At 35.5% G+C, this 18,922-nt stretch overlaps 1 protein-coding gene across 2 annotated transcripts in view; it reads right to left on the bottom strand.

The window, feature by feature from the left end:
• The window catches only part of PRIM2 (DNA primase subunit 2), a 307,686-nt gene that overhangs the window by 52,229 nt on the left and 236,535 nt on the right, over window positions 1-18,922 (bottom strand). Inside the window, exon 11 of one of the 2 annotated variants that reach the window (XM_038554418.1) lies at window positions 3,180-3,306. In XM_038554418.1, coding sequence (XP_038410346.1) covers window positions 3,180-3,306 — 127 coding nt within the window. Of the gene's footprint in view, window positions 1-3,179; window positions 3,307-11,222; window positions 11,242-18,922 lie in introns of those variants that run through there. The other variant, XM_038554419.1, reaches the window with a different exon arrangement.

Here is an 18,922-nt window from a genome sequence, read left to right as displayed (position 1 = left end):
TATTGCTTTAGGAGTGAAATATTTAAAGTGTTGAGAGAAGAAACAACTCCACAAATCTAGAATTCTGTACCTTGTGAAATTATTCTTCAAAAGACAAGGAGTAATAAAGACTTTCTCAGATGAACAAAAAATGACAGCAAAAATGAACTATTGGGACGTCATCAAAATAAAAAGCTTCTGCACAGCAAAAAACAAAAACCAGTCAATAAAACTAAAAGGCAATCTATAGAACGAGAGACAATATTTACAAATGACCTATCAGATAAAGGGCTAGTATCAAAGATCTATAATGCACCTATCAAATTCAACACCCAAAAAAGCAAATAATCTAGTCAAGAAACAGGCAGAACACATGAACAGACATTTCTCCAAATAAGACATACAAATGGTCAATAGACATATGAAAAAATGCTCAACATCACTTGTCATCAGGGAAATACAAATCAAAACCCCAATGAGATACCACTTTACACCAGTCAGAATTGCTAAAATTAAGAAGACAGAAAACAACAGATGTTGCTGAGGATGTGAACCCTCTTACACTATTGGTGGGAATGCAAGCTGATGCAGCCACTCTGGAAAACAGAATGGAGGTTCCTCAAAAAGTTAAAAATAGAGCTATCCTATAACCCAGCAATTGCACTAGGTATTTACCCAAAAGATACATATGTAGTGAAATGAAGGGACACCTGATCCCAATGTTCATAGCAGCAACATCCACAATAGTCAAACTGTGAAGAAGCCAAGATGTCCTTTGAGAGATGGGTAAAGAGGATAAAGAAAATGTATGTACACACACACACACACACACACAAATATGGAGTATTACTCAGCCATCAGAAAGGATGAATATCTACCATTTACATAGACATGGATGGAACTGGAGGATATTATGCTGTGAAATAAATCAACTGGAGAAAGACAATTATCATATGGTTTCACTCAGAGGTGGATATAAGAAATAGCGCAGAAGACCATAAGGGAAGGGAGGGAAAACTGAATGGGAAAAAAATCAGGGAGGGAGACAAACCATAAGAGACACTTAACTCTGGGAAACAAAATGAGGGGAAGGGGAGGTGGGTGGGGGATGGAGTAACTGGGTGATAGACATTAAGGAGGTCACATGATGTGATGAGCACTGAGTGTTGTATGCAACTGATAAATTATTGAACACTACCTCTGAAATAATGTACTATATGTTGGCTAATTGAATTTAAAATTAAAAAAAACTAACATTATTTATTGCCAGTAGACCTGCTAGGCAAGAAATGTTAAAAGAAGTTCTTCAATGAGAAGGAAAGTGACATGGGCCAGAAACTCAGATCTACCTAAAGAAAAGAACATCAGTGCATAAGTAAGGTAATATAAAAACTTCAGAGCAGGAAATTTATCAAGGATATTACATAATGATAAAGGGATGCATACTCCAGGAAGATTTAACAGTCCTTTATGTGTATCCATCAAAACACAAGAAGCAAAAACTGGTAGAACTACAAGGAGAAGTTGATATATCCACTATTAGAGACTTCAACATCTCTCCATCAGAAATGGATAGACCCTGCAGGTAGTAAATCAGCAACAATAATCATAGAATTCAAAAGCACCATCAATTAATTTAATATAATTGATATCTATAAAATGGCCATATCTGATAACAGCAGATGACATATTCTTCTCAGTTCACATGTATCAAACTACTTCTGGTGCAGTATGATGTTGATAGTGGGTCAGGCTGTGCAAATATAGAGGCAGAGAGTTTGTGAGAATACTCTGTACTTCCTCCTCAATTATGCTATGAACCTAAAAGTACTCTAAAAACATGAAGTTTATTCATTAAAAAAAAGGACAGATCAATGTTTCAAATAAATAATAGGAGTTTACTGAATAATTGCCAAGTAAGTTATTTTTAAACTGATATAGTTTAAATTAAAAAATAAAACAGAATGGACTGGAATAAATAAGATTCAATTTCATAGAAATAAGCAATATAAAATCCTGTATTTTAGCTAATAAAAGTTAACTACATAAGGGAGTTCTAGAATCTGGACATTGATAGAGGAATCCTGGGGGTTTTACTAGGCCAAACTAAATGTAAGTTAACTGCTTGGTGTGGCTACTAAGAAAAGTATTAGATTTTCTCAATAGAAGTATCTGGTCAATGATTTTCGAAGTTTAGAAGACAAAAATTATTCAGGACACTTGCAAATAAATCTGATTTCATAAGTCTGAAAATGAGCCTGACAATCTGCACTTCTGAAAGTACCCTAAGTAACTGACAACACTCACTATGTGTACCAGTATGGCCACATTTCATCTATTAGATATGAAAGAAAAGGCATTTTTTAGTGCTTGGATGCATGAAACGTCTTCCTTAAAATTCTGTTTGTGATTATTTGATGGTGATCTCTAACAGCCTAAAAGTGTATAATCTTTTAAAAAAGAATTCCATTCAATATACTAAAACAATTATTAGCATCCTTATATATGTTTTTTTAAAAAAAGACAAAAGAAAAAAAGGTTTCAACACGTACTGCAGTTAAGTTTTAGTAATCTAAAATATTTACTAATACAGACTATTAAAATCATTCTCTGACATACCAGACAAATGAAGAGCTTTTAAAGGTATGCTCAGAGAACTATTTCAGAAAAAAAGTTGAACTCAGAAACCCACAAAAACCAGTTTAGACTTTCTTTTTAACCTACAAAAACTGAGGCGAATTGATAGAGGTTTGATACCACAACTTCCTAAATTCCTCACTTAATCTTTGTTTATCAGATAATAGCAATGTGAATAAAACACACCTTACCTCGGCAGTCTTTTGAAAATTAATGAATTAACTATTCTAAAACTCAAGGTACTCAATTTCAAAAACTTTTGAAGAACCTGTATCATCAGTCTTCTAATCATGAGAGAAACAGAAAGCAGCAGATGAAGGGGGAAACAGAACTGAAGAGCCTGGTCCAGAACCATCTGCGCCAATTGAATAAATTCCCTTGCTGACCTAGTTCAGTATGAGACAGATCACTAGAAGAGTAACAGACCGCTGGCTTGACACTGATGACTGACATAAGCTACAGGTGATGCAATGATGCAAAAAGCCATCCTACTATGTCTCTGTTTCCTATAGAGCCCATGGGTTTCTATACTTCACAAACATATATCCAGCAGAAGCACTTACCATGGTAATCTCCTTGGCCTGGTGGATTGGTTAGAATAATCTTCAAGCAACTGAAAGGCGTATAGTCTGTCCTCTTGCCTTCCTTTCCGAAACTATGACGGATATTGTAAGCGTAGCCTTTATCAAACTGATTGGAGGAAAAAGAAGAGACAAAGTAAGCCAATATGGTACTAGTGGTGTCAGGAAGTGCTAGCTAGGATTAGTATAAAATGGTATTTTCTAGAATAAATTCAGCATTCATGGGCAGGTGAACACATCATCTACATCACCTGAGTCCATGGGTGATAAGAGTTGTCTGGAGTAGCTTTCTTTCTGTTACAGAAACATCTTTACAAATGAAAATTTCCCTTAAAAGGGGAAATTTATGCTTAATCTTTAGGTAGTTAGGAGGAGCTCAAGTGCTCTTCTTGCATCTGCTGGTTCTCAATTGCCTTTAGCTCAAAATAATCCTTATGTCAAAGCAGCATATTTTGGGGTGGTATTCTCTGGTATCCTTCAACACCATTTGTTGAAGATATTTTCCTTTCCTTACTAAATTGCTTTGAACAGAAACAGACTCATAAATACAGAGAAAAAAACTAGTGGATGCCAGAGGAAAGGGGAGGCGAGGGCATAGGTGAAATAGGTAAGGAGATTAAGAGGTACAAACTTCCAGTTATAACATAAATAAGTCACAGGGATAAAAAGTACAGCATAGGGAATACAGTAAATAATGTTGTAATAACATTGTATGGTGACAGACTACATTTGTCATAGTGAGCATTCTGTAATGTATAGAATTGTTGAATCACTATGTTGTACACCTGAAACTAATATAATAATGTATGTCAACTATACTTCAATTAAAAATAAAAATAATTAAATTGCTTTGGTACCTTTGTCAAATTTGACCATAAATATGTGGGTCTATTTTTGGATACTGTATTATTCCATTGATCTATGTGTTTATCTTTTTGCCAATGCCACATTGTCTTAATCATGAAATCTTTAGAGTAAGTCTCAAATTCAGATAATGTAAGCCCCTTGCTTTCTTTTTTTCAATATCATTTTGGCTATTCTATGTCCTTCTGCTTACATACAAATTTTACCATCAGCTTATCAATTTCTATTTTTAAAAAGACCCGGGGTAGTTTTCAACAATCAGTAGCTTTTGGACTCAGAACTATCTCTCTGCTCACAAGTAAACTACAACCAGGAAAACAAATGGCATTTCAACTAAAAGAAAACTTTCAAAATAAGTAAATTTCACTGCTAAAAATCAAGAATGTTAAAAGTTCCAGTTAAACACCTTTTGCGAATACCTTCTGTTTGTTTCATTAGTCTTAAACATTATTCATAATCAATCTCTGAAAACTGCTAGGTATGAAGTGAATTTAATTAGATACTAAATTCCTGATGTTCATCAGAAAACTTTGGGTCAGCTATTCTGTAGAAATTAGATACTAAATTCCTGATGTTCATCAGAAAACTTTGGGTCAGCTATTCTGTAGAAGTAACAGAAAGCTACTTTCTCTATAGGAAGAAAAGCTAGAATTAGTAATATTTCACTTCCTTCTGCCTTCCAATTTATTTACTGCCTGCATATATATATATATATATACATATATATATACATGTTTAATATTTGGACTTTACTATAATGAAGCTTTCAGACTATTCATGTATTTATTACATAAACCATCTTCTCTAGTTTTCAGACTAACAAACTCTTGGAATACTGTACAGAAGGTACACTGATTGGGAGATGTTTTTGTTACCAAATGATCTATCACAGCCACTAACTCAGGAAATAAATGGATAAACCCTTGGGTACTGCTGCAGCCAACTGCTCCATTCCTGGGGAATCTCCAGGGGGCTGGACAAATCAAAAGCAGAGCTGCTTGGCTTAGTCTGCCAACACTGTTGCAGAACAAACTCCAGATAAACGTGTTGCAAGAGAAGCCAATAACTCAAGAGATGACAGTTTGAAAAAGAAAAAAGAAAAGATTTATTTTGGGTGCTGCAGCTGGGGGAGGTGGCAGGCTCAAGCCTTAACAACTGACTTCTCCACTTGGTAAGATGGATACCTAAAGTTTTCTAAAGAGAGGTTCATCAGGCGGTACATATAAGAGAGCAGGCAGAAAGAGTACATGATCACAGGTGGGGGCCGGTATGTGTTCAGCACAGGATTATGGGCAGGGAAGGGGACAAGTGGGGTGTGGTCTTCTAGGCATTCTCTTGCTAGGAGGGTTTTTTTGGTCTGGTACTTAGAATGTTCCACTCACTGTCAATGCCTCAAGAAAATGCATAAGAAATGACTATTGGGGTCTACAGTTGAGCAAGAAGGCTCACTGACATTTTCATAGAGAATACTTTCTAGATATCCACATCTACAACTCAAAAGAATAGCTCTATGTATTCAAACTGAACTACAGAGAGGTTGGGGAAAACCAAGAAAAGAATACACTTTCTTGGGCTCTATCCCACTCTGTCCAGTGATGGGAAATGCCAGAAAATCAACACTGGTCTTACAATGATGAGCGGCAGTTTTCAAACTTCCAAATTAGTCCTGACATTCCAGCCATTGCACTGACAACACACCAGTCTGCATTTCTGCCAAAGACAGCAGTAAATTATTGGGGCACTATATTACCAATGGAACTCAAGAAAAATTATATAAAGTAGGCACATCTTTATCCTTCTCCTACCTTGTCTCTTTCAGAGTCTCTCTCACAACTTTGCCTTCTATACCAGTCCTAACCAGAGTCTAGCGACCTTATCTTATTATACTTTTAAACGTATTTATAGCCAAATCTATTCAGACACCATGAGAATATATATTCAGAGACCATGATGTAAACATTTGATTGCCTAGAAGAACAATGTATGGTCTTCCTTGGAAGAAAGTCTTTCTTGACGAAATATTTTTCCTATCAGCAAAGCAACAAAAGCTACCATTCATTATGGTCAAGCTCAGCTTGAACAATAAAGTGAGAATGGTTAAAAAGCAAGTACTCTTCAGATATATATTTATATGTGATATTAGCTTTTGTTTGGTTTTAAATTTTTATTTATTTGAGAGAGAAAGCACAAGTGGGGAAGAAGGACAGAGGGAGAAGGAGAAGCAGACTTCCTACTGAGCAAGGAGCCCAACATAGGGCTCAATCCTAGGACTCTGAGATCATGACCTGAACTGAAGGCAGATCCTTAATGGACTGAGCCACCCAGGCATCCCAATGTATTTATATTTGAAAAGGAAAATCTTCTTGACCTAAATGAGGCAAAGGAGCCATATATGTGAGGGTAGAGTATAGTGTAAGGATATGGTATTTCTTAATGGGACATTTTCAATCCTTCTTTAGAGACGCTTGTTTCCAACCCACAAGAATCTGGAACTCCAATTTATATATTTAAAAGACTCTTGCGGGGGTGGGGGCTGCCAGGGGATGTCTGCTAAACTACAAAGGAACTCATCCAATGCTTAACATTAGCCTGACATCTGGATCCTATAAAAATAACTTTGGAAACTCCCTTTATTTCTACTTCCCCAAGATATATGTTAGCAATCATCTTCCAAGCATATGGCCCACTGATACAAATCTGAAGGGTCTCATGACTAAGGTTTTACTAGACAGTAGTAAATGATCTTTTCTCAACAACAGTTAGCCCCCTCAAGGTCCTGGAAACCTTGCTTCCCAAATTCCTTAGAGACTTACACTACCCCTACCGCCCTCCTAACTTGAAAGTATATAGTTAGCCATGACCCCAGTGCAGCTCCTTCTGCCCACAGGTCCTGTCCCCATTCTTTGATAAAACCACCGTTTTTGTACTGAAGATGTCAAGAATTCTTTCTTGATTGTTCACTCCTGAACCCCAACACTTCACATCAGTTAAGTCAGGGCTTTAAGTTCAATACCACAGTTTATTTTTTTAAAGATTCTTTATTTATTCATTCATGAGAGACACAGAGAGAGAGGCAGAGGGAGAAGAAGGCTCCCTGCGGGGAGCCCGATGCAGGACTTAATCCCAGGACCCTGGGATCACAACCTGAGCTGAAGGCAAACGCTCAACCACTGAGCCACTCAGTTGTCCCAATAGCTGAGTTAAAATCCTATCTTACCACATGCTAGCTGTGTGACCTTGGGCAGGTTACTTAACCAATCTGTAAAGTTCCCTTACACCTAAAAATGAAGGATTAAGGGTTGGTGTGGAGATTAATTAGCTCATTTTCATAAAGTACTTGGTATAGTATCTAATAAAGAGTAAGCATTCAATACTTTAGAGTTATCATTACCAAGGTAGTCAGTTTTGTTATTAACTAGAAAAAGCTATCTTAGGGGCACCTGAGTTGCTCAGTCGGTTGAATGTCCAACTCTTGATTTTCAGGCCATGATCTCAGGGTGGTAAGATGGAGCCCCATGTCAGGCTCTGCACTCAGAAGGGAGTCCTTCTGCCCCTCCCCTGGTCTTGCGCATAGGACTGGGCTGGCATGCACACTCTCCCCCTGCCCAACTTTAAAATAATAAATAAATAAATCTTAAAAAAGAAGAAGAAGAAGAAGAAGAAACTATCTTAAGTGGGTCAAATCCATTGTGTTATTTAATACTACTTAAATTACTTACATGCTTGCCTCTAGCTTCCTCATCAGAAAACTGGGAATCTAGTTACTCCCTCTAACTCTTTATAGGACCTTAAAAAAATCAGTTAAGCAATTTCAAGTCTGTACCACAGCTGGAAGGCATTGCTGCTATTACTATAATTCAGTATATTACCTCCGATGGTGTACTAAATATTTCTTCTTCTGCCCTATAAGAGTTCATTCATTTCTCATTGGTGAGAACTTTTCACAAGCTTAAGAGGCAGCAAGGTGTTAGAGAGATAACCCAGGTATTGTTCTAACTCTGCCACCTACTAGCTGATTAATGTTAGGCAATTATAAATTACCTCAGTCTGTTTTTTTTTTTCATTTTTAATATTGTTACAATGAGACCTGTACTTCACTCCATGCAAAAGCAATCTGTAAACTATAAAACGCTAAATTTATTAGCTACAATTATTTGTATAAAATTTGTATAAACCTGTTCTACTATGTTTGAAAAGTGAAATGTTAAAAGTAAGTTCCATTTTATATTCAAGCATATCTCTGAATATTCCTGTGAGTTCATTTGAAAAAGTCTGAACACACATTATATATGTTGAAGGATGCCAGAATATGGCACCCTGAATTGTGCCTCCTTGGTGTATAGGTTATTTTGAACAAAAGGTCACTGAGGACCAGCAGATGCAAGAGAAGCTCTAAAAAGCGCTCACTAAGTTTTCCTTTCATAAAGTAAATATTCATATGTAAACATGTCTCCCAGGAAGAAAATAACTCTTTCCATTGGAGAAGGCACTGACTTACAACTGCAAAACAAAGCTTACAATATACCGAACCCTTATTTGCCATACTTGTTCCGATCAACTTTCTAGAACTTGCTCTCTTCACAGGTCAGGAAGCCCTACACTCCTTTCTTCTGTTTAGCCTAAGAAAGTATACAAGTATACAAGTTGAAACTGCCCCTTGGAGCTACTCATTTCTGGGTGTTCCCATGTGTATGAGCAGTGTGTAGTTAATAAACTTGTTCTTCTCTTGGAAATCTGTCTTATGCCAGTCTACAGTTACATTGGAAAAAGTGGTAAAGTCTTCTCAACTTCACACCCTAATCCCCTTTCCTGAATTTATGGAGAACGTTTTTAGTCTAGACCCCAAGGTATGCTGATTTTCTTTCCTTGAAATTTCCCCTGAGGCAGGATCAAGCTAAAAATCTTAAAAATTTTGACTGAACTCTTTAAAAAAAAAAAAAAAAATAGTGAAATGCCAAAATCCACAGAAAAAGTATTGAATGATCCTATACCATCTGGTAACTGATTAAGCAGATAACTTTCAGTAAAGCCAGTATACATCAAAAGATCATCTTTGAATAAAAAAACCTGCCATCATCATCAGAGGAAAATGGAAAGCTATTTGTTCAGAAATGCAGGTGGGGTGTGGGCTAGTGGGTTTGTTTGTCTTTTCATATTCAAGCACCATGCCCAAACGACTCAGAAAACAAGATGTGAGAGTCACCTGTGACCTGAGACTGTGTGCTCTACATCATTCTAATTGTATCTGTTCACAGTCAGATATTAAGGAAAGAACATCATTTCTAAATTCCTAATGGGCAATTTGGTACAAATGCGTTACTGATATTAGCAATAAAAAAGAAAGTAATATTTAGTGATATCTCAATAATAATAGTTTAGATTTCTATACATCTTTATCAGTGACAAAATGATACTTCTTAGACCTTTTACTACCTGTAAGGTGTAGAAGTTAGGTATACATGAGCCAACTAAGGTTTCAAGAGGTTGAGTGAATAGGTAATTCAATTACTTAGTAGATAAGCTGGAATTAAAATCCTAGTTTTCTACCTTCTAGAAAATATTACAAAATTATAAAGAGAGAAAATGAGTAAGTAAATAAATAAAAGTAACCGTCATTTATGCAAACATAGGCTGTAGGCTGCTTTGCTGTTCTCATTCAGCTGTTTCAGGGCCATCTGAAAGTCACATAGAATCAGAGTTAAACAGAATGCTTCTGATTCTAGTGAAAACCAAAGAAAAGTACCTACTCTTAAAAGAAATAACTTTACCAAGCCACTCGAGTGATTTACCTGGTTTCTAATCTACCATGATTTTAGAATCAGGAAAAAGTGGCAAATATGAAGTTAAATATTACTAGAATGAAGAAACACTACTGTTTCCAAATGCTTTCAAATTACCAGGCACACTTTATATTCCTCCTACAATCTAGCTGGGGACATGACAATGAACTGGACTACAAAGATCAGAGAAAAAAGAAAGCATGAAAATGGACATAAAAGCATGCAGAACATACCACTGCCTTTTTTTTTTTTTTTTTAAAGATTTTATTTATTTATTCAGAGACAAAGAGATTGAGAGAGAGGCAGGGACACAGGCAGAGGGAGAAGCAGGCTCCATGCAAGGAGCCCGATGTGGGACTCAATCCCGGGTCTCCAGGATCACGCCCTGGGCCGAAGGCGGTGCTAAACGGCCGAGCCACCGGGGCTGCCCACCACTGCTTATTTAACTGGAAACTTATTTAACTTCATCTGGAGCCTTGGCAAATTTAGCTTATCAGAATCAAAATTTAAGAGTAGTCAGAACAAGCTTTATACATCATCTAGTAGTGCGGCCATTATTCTACACAGCAAAGCATGCGAATGAAGGTCTAAGTTTCAGGAGAGTTAGGCAAAGACCCTTATTCCCTGCACTGCCGTTTCAGGCACCTCTCATTTACTTCAGTAAACCTCAGGCCTAGTACAAAGCCCAGCAAAATGCAGTTGCTCTCTAAATGTTTACTAGTCTTAACTGTTAAGAGTCTCCTTTTACTGTATGTATGTTCTGGCAGTCCCCACAAGAGGACGATAGCTCATCTTACATTTATTACAATGTTCACTTTCAGCAACAAGGGAGATTTAGCAAATTATCACTACACATTGTAACTGTTTAACATGTTATTTCAATAGAGGCCTCAAAAATTCCATCTGGAGGACATGGTCTGGGGCAGCTACTTGGTGAGTCAAAATCCAAGAGGTAATATTACATTTTAACTGGCTATCTGTTCAGTCAAGTATGCTGATCTTAATGAAAGGATAGATTAATGATGGAATTGTCAGCATTTCACCTGGAATGCTTGTTTTAGAAAAGTCTACTTTATTCACTGATATGAATGCCACGAACCGTGAATGAAAATTTATTAAGATTCTAAATAATAATTCTCCAAAATCTGAAGATGGAAACCATAGGCAATCCTTCATTCACTAAAGTAAAAGCATTTACTGAATCACATTCTTAAAGCCTAAAAAACTAAACTTAGTAACCCTTAAGAAGTGATCAATTTAGTCTCTATCTCACTGGTAGGGGAAGAGCCAACATAAAACAAATTATATCACCAGAAAACCACAGGAACAGGCTGACTGATGTAGAATGCTCTAGTCCAAGATGAGTTGGCTCAGCTTGAATAAATTGTTCTTTTCACTCACTGAAAACAAGAGAAACAAGCTGAAAACATCATCTAAGCCTACAATCAAAGACTATACAGAAGTTAGCTTTTGAGAACTTCTAATCTCCAAGGGAAAGGCTCCCTCTTCTTCAGATACAGGAATTGATTTTTACAAACATTTTGAAGTAAAAATTAAATTTATTTACTTCTACCAGATTAGTTTCATCCTATTTACTCATTTTCTCAGACTTTTTGTCAATTTCTTTAATAGTTTGCTTTTCTAGATTTCCTTATCTGGCAACTTTAATCCAAAACAAGTATTTCCTGGAACTAAATTTCTACTGTGATAGAATTTTAAAGATCTAGCATAATCATTAGAAAACATTTTAAGATTCTGATCATACCCTAGCATATATATTATATGTAACAAGTCTATGGTTTTGAAGAGCTACCAAAATAATCGCTAAAATATATTTCCCAAATCCTACAAATCTTTAGAAATATATATTTTTATATAAACATTTAAATATTTATATATATTGATATATTTCAATACGTTTCTGGATAAAGGTTCAGAATTGTCATATATTCTTGGTGGTGTGTGCCTTTGATCAACATGTATTTGTCCTATTTAATACTTTTCCCCTTGTACTGCATTCTGTTTAATATTGTCACTCATTTTTTTTTTAGTCTGCTTCCTGGTATTTCCCTCGCTATCTTTATTGTCAATCTTTCAGTGTCAGAATATTTTGAATAAATAGCAAATGGGTAATTTGTTGCCCGTGACCACCCTCTAGTGGTTACTCATAGCTTATTAAAAATATACATTTTTCTATCAATGTCAAAAATGAGTCAGACTCTCCAGAAAACAGACAAAAACTTTAGTACACTTCTACTTACATCATAATTACAAAATCAGCTCCAAGATAACTCTAAAAATGAACTGCTAAAAGGATTAGATGATTTTTTCAAATTCACAACAATATAGTGAGATATGTCACTTATTAGATTACATATCATCTTCTAGTCATCTAAGTTTGGCTATATAACAGATGACCAAAAGAAAAAAATTACATTAGATTTTAAAAGCTAGCAATAACTGATAGAAGAATATCTCATGCTGTGAAATGACAAATGGCATGAGATAAAATTTTAATGTACAGTGACAAACCAGATTATTCCTCTATAATTTCAGGGACAAAGAGAAGATCTCTTGCCTCTTGTCATAGGCAAGTGTTTCATCTCGCTTCTAAAAATTAGGAACCAATAGTTCCCACTTGGTAGACTAAATTCTCTAAAGATGCACCTAAAGGAAAGCAAAGTGAAATACACGAAATATATCAAGAATTAGAAAAATATATAAGTTTTGAATGGCAAATTTATTTTTTAAGGGATTTACAAAGGCTTTTTGGAGAGCTGGTTGGTTCTAAGATTAGGGCAGGGAAATTACAACATGAGCCTGGAGCATTTTATGTACCAGAGAAGAGCTTAAAAGGAGAATGGGACATGTCAAAAGGGAACCAACCACTCCCAGTGGCGTACTGGAAAAATCTGAGCAAAACAAAAACAAAAACAAAACAAAACCCCCCACAATAATAGCATGGAATTAAAACCCATGAAACATATAATTCACAAGACATTCATGAGTACACAAATAACTGAAAAAATTAATGGGAGAGAAGGGACAGCTCTTCTTTACAGAAGAATTACAATTAACAAGTATAGAAGGGGAGGCACCTGGTGGCTCAGTGGTTGAGTATCTGCTTTTGGCTCAGGTCCTGATCCTGGGGCCCTAGGATCAAGTCCCGCATCAGGCTCCCCTCAGGGGGCCTGCTTCTCCCTCTGCCTCTCTCTGTTTCTCATGAATAAAAAAAAAATATTAAAATAAAAATAAGTATGGGATAGGGAAAGAAAAAATAACCATTAGAACACCATATTAATATTAGTTGCAGGCAAGATTCACTGCAGGATGCTAAAATCAGTGGGGAAAGAGGATATTTATATAGCCTAAAAGTATCTCCCCTGAGGCATTTTGAGGAGAAAATAGTTAACTCTATAGTAGAGAAACCCAGCGGATACCACCTGAATCATGTGATCAAGGCTAATGTTACCATAGTAAGTTATGTTGACATCATATGCCTCAGATATCTCCTATGGTATCCTTGCCAAAAATGGATAACCTCAATCTAATCCTGAGAAAACAATAAATGAACCTAAAGTGAGAGACAGTCTATGAAAAAACTGACCAGTATCCTTAAAAAACATCCAGGTCATGAAAGACAAAGACAGAAAATGTCACAGACTGGAAGAAATTAAGGAGACACAACAACTAAATGCGACATGTAATCCTGGATTGAATCTCGGAACAATAAAAGGACAAGAGTGAGAAAACTGGTGAAATCTGAATAAAGACTAGTTAATACTGTACCAGTGTTAATTTATTAACAATAAATTAAATTGATTGATTATTGATTTGGTAACTGTATAATAGTTGATTAAGATATGAATATTGGATGAAGTGTATATGAAACTGTGGGTACGATTTTCTGTAAGTCTAAATTTTTTTTTAAATAAAATGTTTAGGGGCACCTGGGTGGCTCAGTGGTTGAGCATCTGCCTTTGGCTCAGGTTGTGACCTCAGAGTCTAAGGATCTAGTCCTGCATCAGGCTCCCTATGGAGAACCTGTCTCTCCCTCTGCCTACGTCTCTGCCTCTCTGTGTGTCTCTCATGAATAAATAAATACAATCTTAAAAAAATAAAATAAAATAGTTTATATACCAGGCAATGGATTAGGCATAACAAATGATCTCATTTGAATGTCCTAATGACCCTACAAAATTAGTATGGTTATCCCTATTTTACCATCTGGAAAATTAAGACTTGAAATGTTTAAGTGAAATGTTCAAATGTACACAGTGAAGGGGGTCAGAACTGCAACATTTTTATGACTTGCTCAAAGTCCATGTTCTTTCTACAATGTTACGATAGCAAAAGCTATTTTCAGAACTTAGTGGTAATTTTCAATTTGCTTAAAATATGAGGTATTAGACAAAGGCTGTCTATCATAATAATAGGCAAATTACTATTTATTTAAGTTATTTTAATTTACTGTAACATCTAGCAAGTCATGCCAAACTCTACAAATAGTAGCACACTGTTATGCTTCCCAATATGAAGTATAAGAAAGGTCGATTTGTTACAAGGGTCATTCAATGTCAACATGCATAGTTTTTTGTTTTTGTTTTTTTTTTTTTCCTCATAGAATGCAAAGATTTCTAGTATAGGGGCTCTTGACTGGTTCCTTTGGTAGAGCATGTGACTATCCATGTCGAGGTTATAGGTTCAAATCCCACACTGGATATAGAGGTTACTTAAAAAGAAAATCTTAAAAAAAAAATTAAAGAATTTCCAGGGGCACCTGGGTGGCTCAGTCGGTTGAGCATCTACCTTCTGCTCAGTTCATGATCCCAGGATCCTGGGATGGAGCCCCACACTGGGCTCCCTGTTTGGTGGGGAGTCTGCTTCTCCTCCCTCTGCCTCTCTTCCACACTTGTGTTCTTTCTCTCTCTTAAATAAAATTAATAAAATCTTAAAAAAAAAAAAAAGAATTTCCAAAGTTTAGTATAGAAAACTTAAGCGAATTTATCTTAGTGGTTTTTTTTCCCTTGCAACATTATACTACTTACCTACACATAACCAACATATAAATATTATTTAATACAAAGGAGCAGCATATCAAATTCCAGGGAACTATCTGAGAAATAATCAAATATTCATGACAGAGGAGAAATATTTTCCCCTTTCCCCTTTTATTGATACGTTACTCACAGGCATCACAGTAAGGATAAGTTACTTCACCTTGTGAATTATGATAAAGAATTAGAATTAAAATTTCAAAGCAAAGTGGCTGCTTTCTTATAACCTAATGTAACTAAGTTGAATTATTGATGGACTGTGTTCTTAGCAATGCAGGAAGATGCTCTACCAAGAGAAGGCTATGTAAACTTCTTGTATAGCTTCAGGTTATCTGTTTGCTTCTTAACTTTGATGTGATGTGATATCTCATTAAGAAACTGAATTTATTTTGCCACGCTAGTATTTTGAATGAACTATACATCAGGGACATGCTAACAAAACAGGATGACAAGACAAACCAGGAAAATGTCCTTTTAAAAAAATTTCATCAACTTAAAATTTAAGGCATATATTTTTAAATACTAAACGATGCTTTAAATAGTCTAACAAATCTCTTATATATTCATTCATAGGAATTTAATTTAAAAATTAATATATCAATGCTATATTATAATGAACACGGGAAAAAGAATAGTTGGCTCCCCTGCTGAGGCTCAATCAGCCTGTTGGGCAAAGACTAAATTGCATAGTTTTGACACATTTCAAAACCAAGTTTTTTGGTTTTTGTTCAAAACAAAATTTTGTAGTATCTTAATCAAGAAAAACAAAAACCACACAGATTACATTAAACTATGAATACGAAAACTATTATTATCTGTATTTTAATAACAACTCTCCATTCCTCAAGAGTGAATTTTCAAACCACTTGGTGATTACCTCATTTATTTTCACATCAGTGAAGTATGTAAAAAGTTAACTTCTATATCCTGATGGGTATCTCCTTAATAACAAATCTGGAATTCCAATCTAGCTCCATAGATTCCCTATCCAGACGACATTCACTGAGTCATAACACGTCTCAGCTATTTACCATGTGTAGTGAAGGATACAGAATAGCTGTCTCAATGTATTAGAAAGAGCAAATACATCATAGTTGTGTTTAGCAGTCTACCAGGCTCCATTTTCATGTCTGAGTACATTTTAAAATTCAACAGATAAAAATCACCATTTAGTGCTACAGAAATTACTGCCTTATTTATTGGTTCTATTATCTTGATAGAGAAAAAGAGAGATCTTGGGCTAAGTCATATATTCATGATCCTACTAGCAGTGATTTCTATGTATAAAGCAAGTAAAATCAAGGTGCACTGTTTATTCACCAGTAACCTGGTTTTGAATATGTGTGGATGCCTATTTGACATCCAAGCGGAGATGTAGAGTAGGCAGTGGATATACTAGATTGAAGAGAGGTCTGGCTGGAGAACCTATAAGAATGCAAACCCCATGAGGACATGGATTACATTTTGTTAACTGCTATGCCTTAGCTCCTACAACAATGCCTAATCCATGCCAGTGGCTCTGTAAATATTAAATGGGACCAAATGGAATTGCCATGACATTCTGTATTTCTGCTATACACAAACGGTAATTTCATATGGTTCCACCTAATACGCACTGAATGAATGATACACTATAATTCTTAATTTCACAGTCTCTCCTCTAGGCATGAGCTAGAAAAATTACTGTCTTTTAGAAAAAGATTACAGTAATTGCAGGAAACCAAGGTTGGTCTTTGCTCCTTTTGAGTTACCTAGGGTCTTGGGCTCCTGCTTCCTGCCTAGTGCATTATAAGCACTGAATAATATTTATTGGTAGTGGTGATGATGCCAGTAATTACCTTTTCCTAATATTTCCTGTAAGTAATTATTAGAAAATTAAAGGTAGCCACTTGTAAATTATATAAGCAATTGACTGAATACATCTGCAATATCCTTTACAGTACCACAATCACCATTTTATAGCTAAAATAACTGAGCAACAGGAGGATTATTTCTCTAATGCCATGGTAGAAAGGTGGAGAAATAAACTCAAAGTCCTCAAGTTTGCTTTTCTGCTCAAGTGATTACAACCTGTCTCTATCACCAACTATACGAAATATACATACGAATGTGTAGGTATGCTCCTATGGTATTTAATTACATTAAGGGATTTTCCTCCCCTTAACTTTTTTCTAAGTTATGTCACATTTTAAAACTTTTGAAAAAAAATCCAATTATTTAAAATATACCTGGAAAGTTACCCAAATTATCAGGTAAAATATCTCTCCTTCTGAAACACAGACACACATACATACACATACCCATATATATATAATCTTAAAAGACATATGAATGCTTCAGAACTTACCATACTGCTACAAAAAATTTCTTGAGTAGCTCTTTTTCAGTTTATCATGTCATAAATTATGCATTTACTAGAAATTATCATTGTCCATTCTGTTTTACAAAAAGCTATTTCTGAAATAAGAAGTCTTAGTATACATTAATTCAAACTTAATGACTTAAATGACAAGGTAATAACAAAAATAAAACTGAGATAGCTGTGAAAATCCAAGCTTGGTGCTCTGATATGACAACTGCTAGGATCACAAGCCTACTAGCCACTTAATATGCAGATTAATTTCTTTAAAATTCAAAAGCTGCCTCTGGTGTCCTATATAGCATATGAATGAGCAGAACAGTAATGAGAAACATAACACACATAAAATTACAGGAATAATAATATTTTGATGTGCGCTTTAAAGAGTAATTTGTTGAATACTAATAATCCCCAAATCAAGTTGATATACCTAATTTGTTTTTAAAGAAAGAAAAGCACAATATCAGCTTGGAAACTTAAATAGTGGCAGATAATGAGAACCCTTTCACCAAAGAGCTACATTAGATGATTTATATAAATGCTAAAGAACGTGCTTTATTTTAGAATACTAAACAATTTTCACAAAACGTGCTGCTCTGACTTGTGTTAAGCAATGAATGAAAGTACCCCATCATGTGTTTAGATTTCTCTTCCTTAGCTGTATTAAATCCAATCCAGATAGTGAATTGTCACAGCAGGGACATCTATTTCCTTAAACCTCTCTGCCTTATGCCCACTATCCTTGATAGTGAATCTTCAACAATTTTTAAGATTTTATTTATTTATTCATAGAGACACAGAGAGAGAGAGAGAGAGGCAGAGACACAGGCAGAGGGAGAAGCAGGCTCCATGCAGAGAGCCCAACGTGGGACTTGATCTAGGGTCTCCAGGATCACTCCCCCTGGGCTGCAGGCGGCGCTAAACCGCTGTGCCACCGGGGCTGCCCGGATCTTCAACAATTATGAATTAAATTCTATAGATACGCACATAAAATTGCATATAAATGTATAATGAACTGTTAAATCTCAATTCCTTAAAGGTTCAAAGGATTATTATCTACTCTTCCTTTCTGTTATGAAAACATCATGTCCCATAAACCTCCAAAATTAAGCTACCCGACCAACAAGCATAAGCTGTTTAGCTCCTAAATTGAGGTGACACAATGTGCAAAAGGAAAGTCACCTTAATTCCACTAAGGGGAAAAAATGCACTAAAACCCATCACTCTCAGATGAGCCTTCATTCAATATTGAAACAAGTAATCTCAAATTCCATGATTCTGGCTGCTGCTCAACACTATTCCATTCAACTGGGGATTTAACAAAGCAAAATAAAAAGGAGCTTTAATCTGCCTTTTCTTCTCTTTTTGCTATACTACACTGACAGCATCTTGTCCATTAATTAAAAATTTTCTCCTTAAAGAAATAGACTTTAAGTATATACTGGACACTGGAAAAAGAAGTCTTAAAAATAAAAATAGTTTAAAGAAAATCTAGGTTTTAAAGACTGGTTAGAGATGCAGAATATCCATAAATGATGATCAATGTAAAGAAATATTTCAACAAAAACAAGATGTTAAATTTAACACATATAAGAGTAACAGGGAGGACTGGGCTGGATGCAGGTTCCTTGTACAGATTACACATAAATCAAGATGGCTCCATTC

This window comes from Canis lupus, chromosome 12 (assembly GCF_011100685.1).
Source record: "Canis lupus familiaris isolate Mischka breed German Shepherd chromosome 12, alternate assembly UU_Cfam_GSD_1.0, whole genome shotgun sequence".
NCBI lineage: Eukaryota > Metazoa > Chordata > Mammalia > Carnivora > Canidae > Canis > Canis lupus.
The sequence above is the reverse complement of the archived record's forward strand: the minus strand, read 5'-3'. Positions and strand labels throughout refer to the sequence as shown.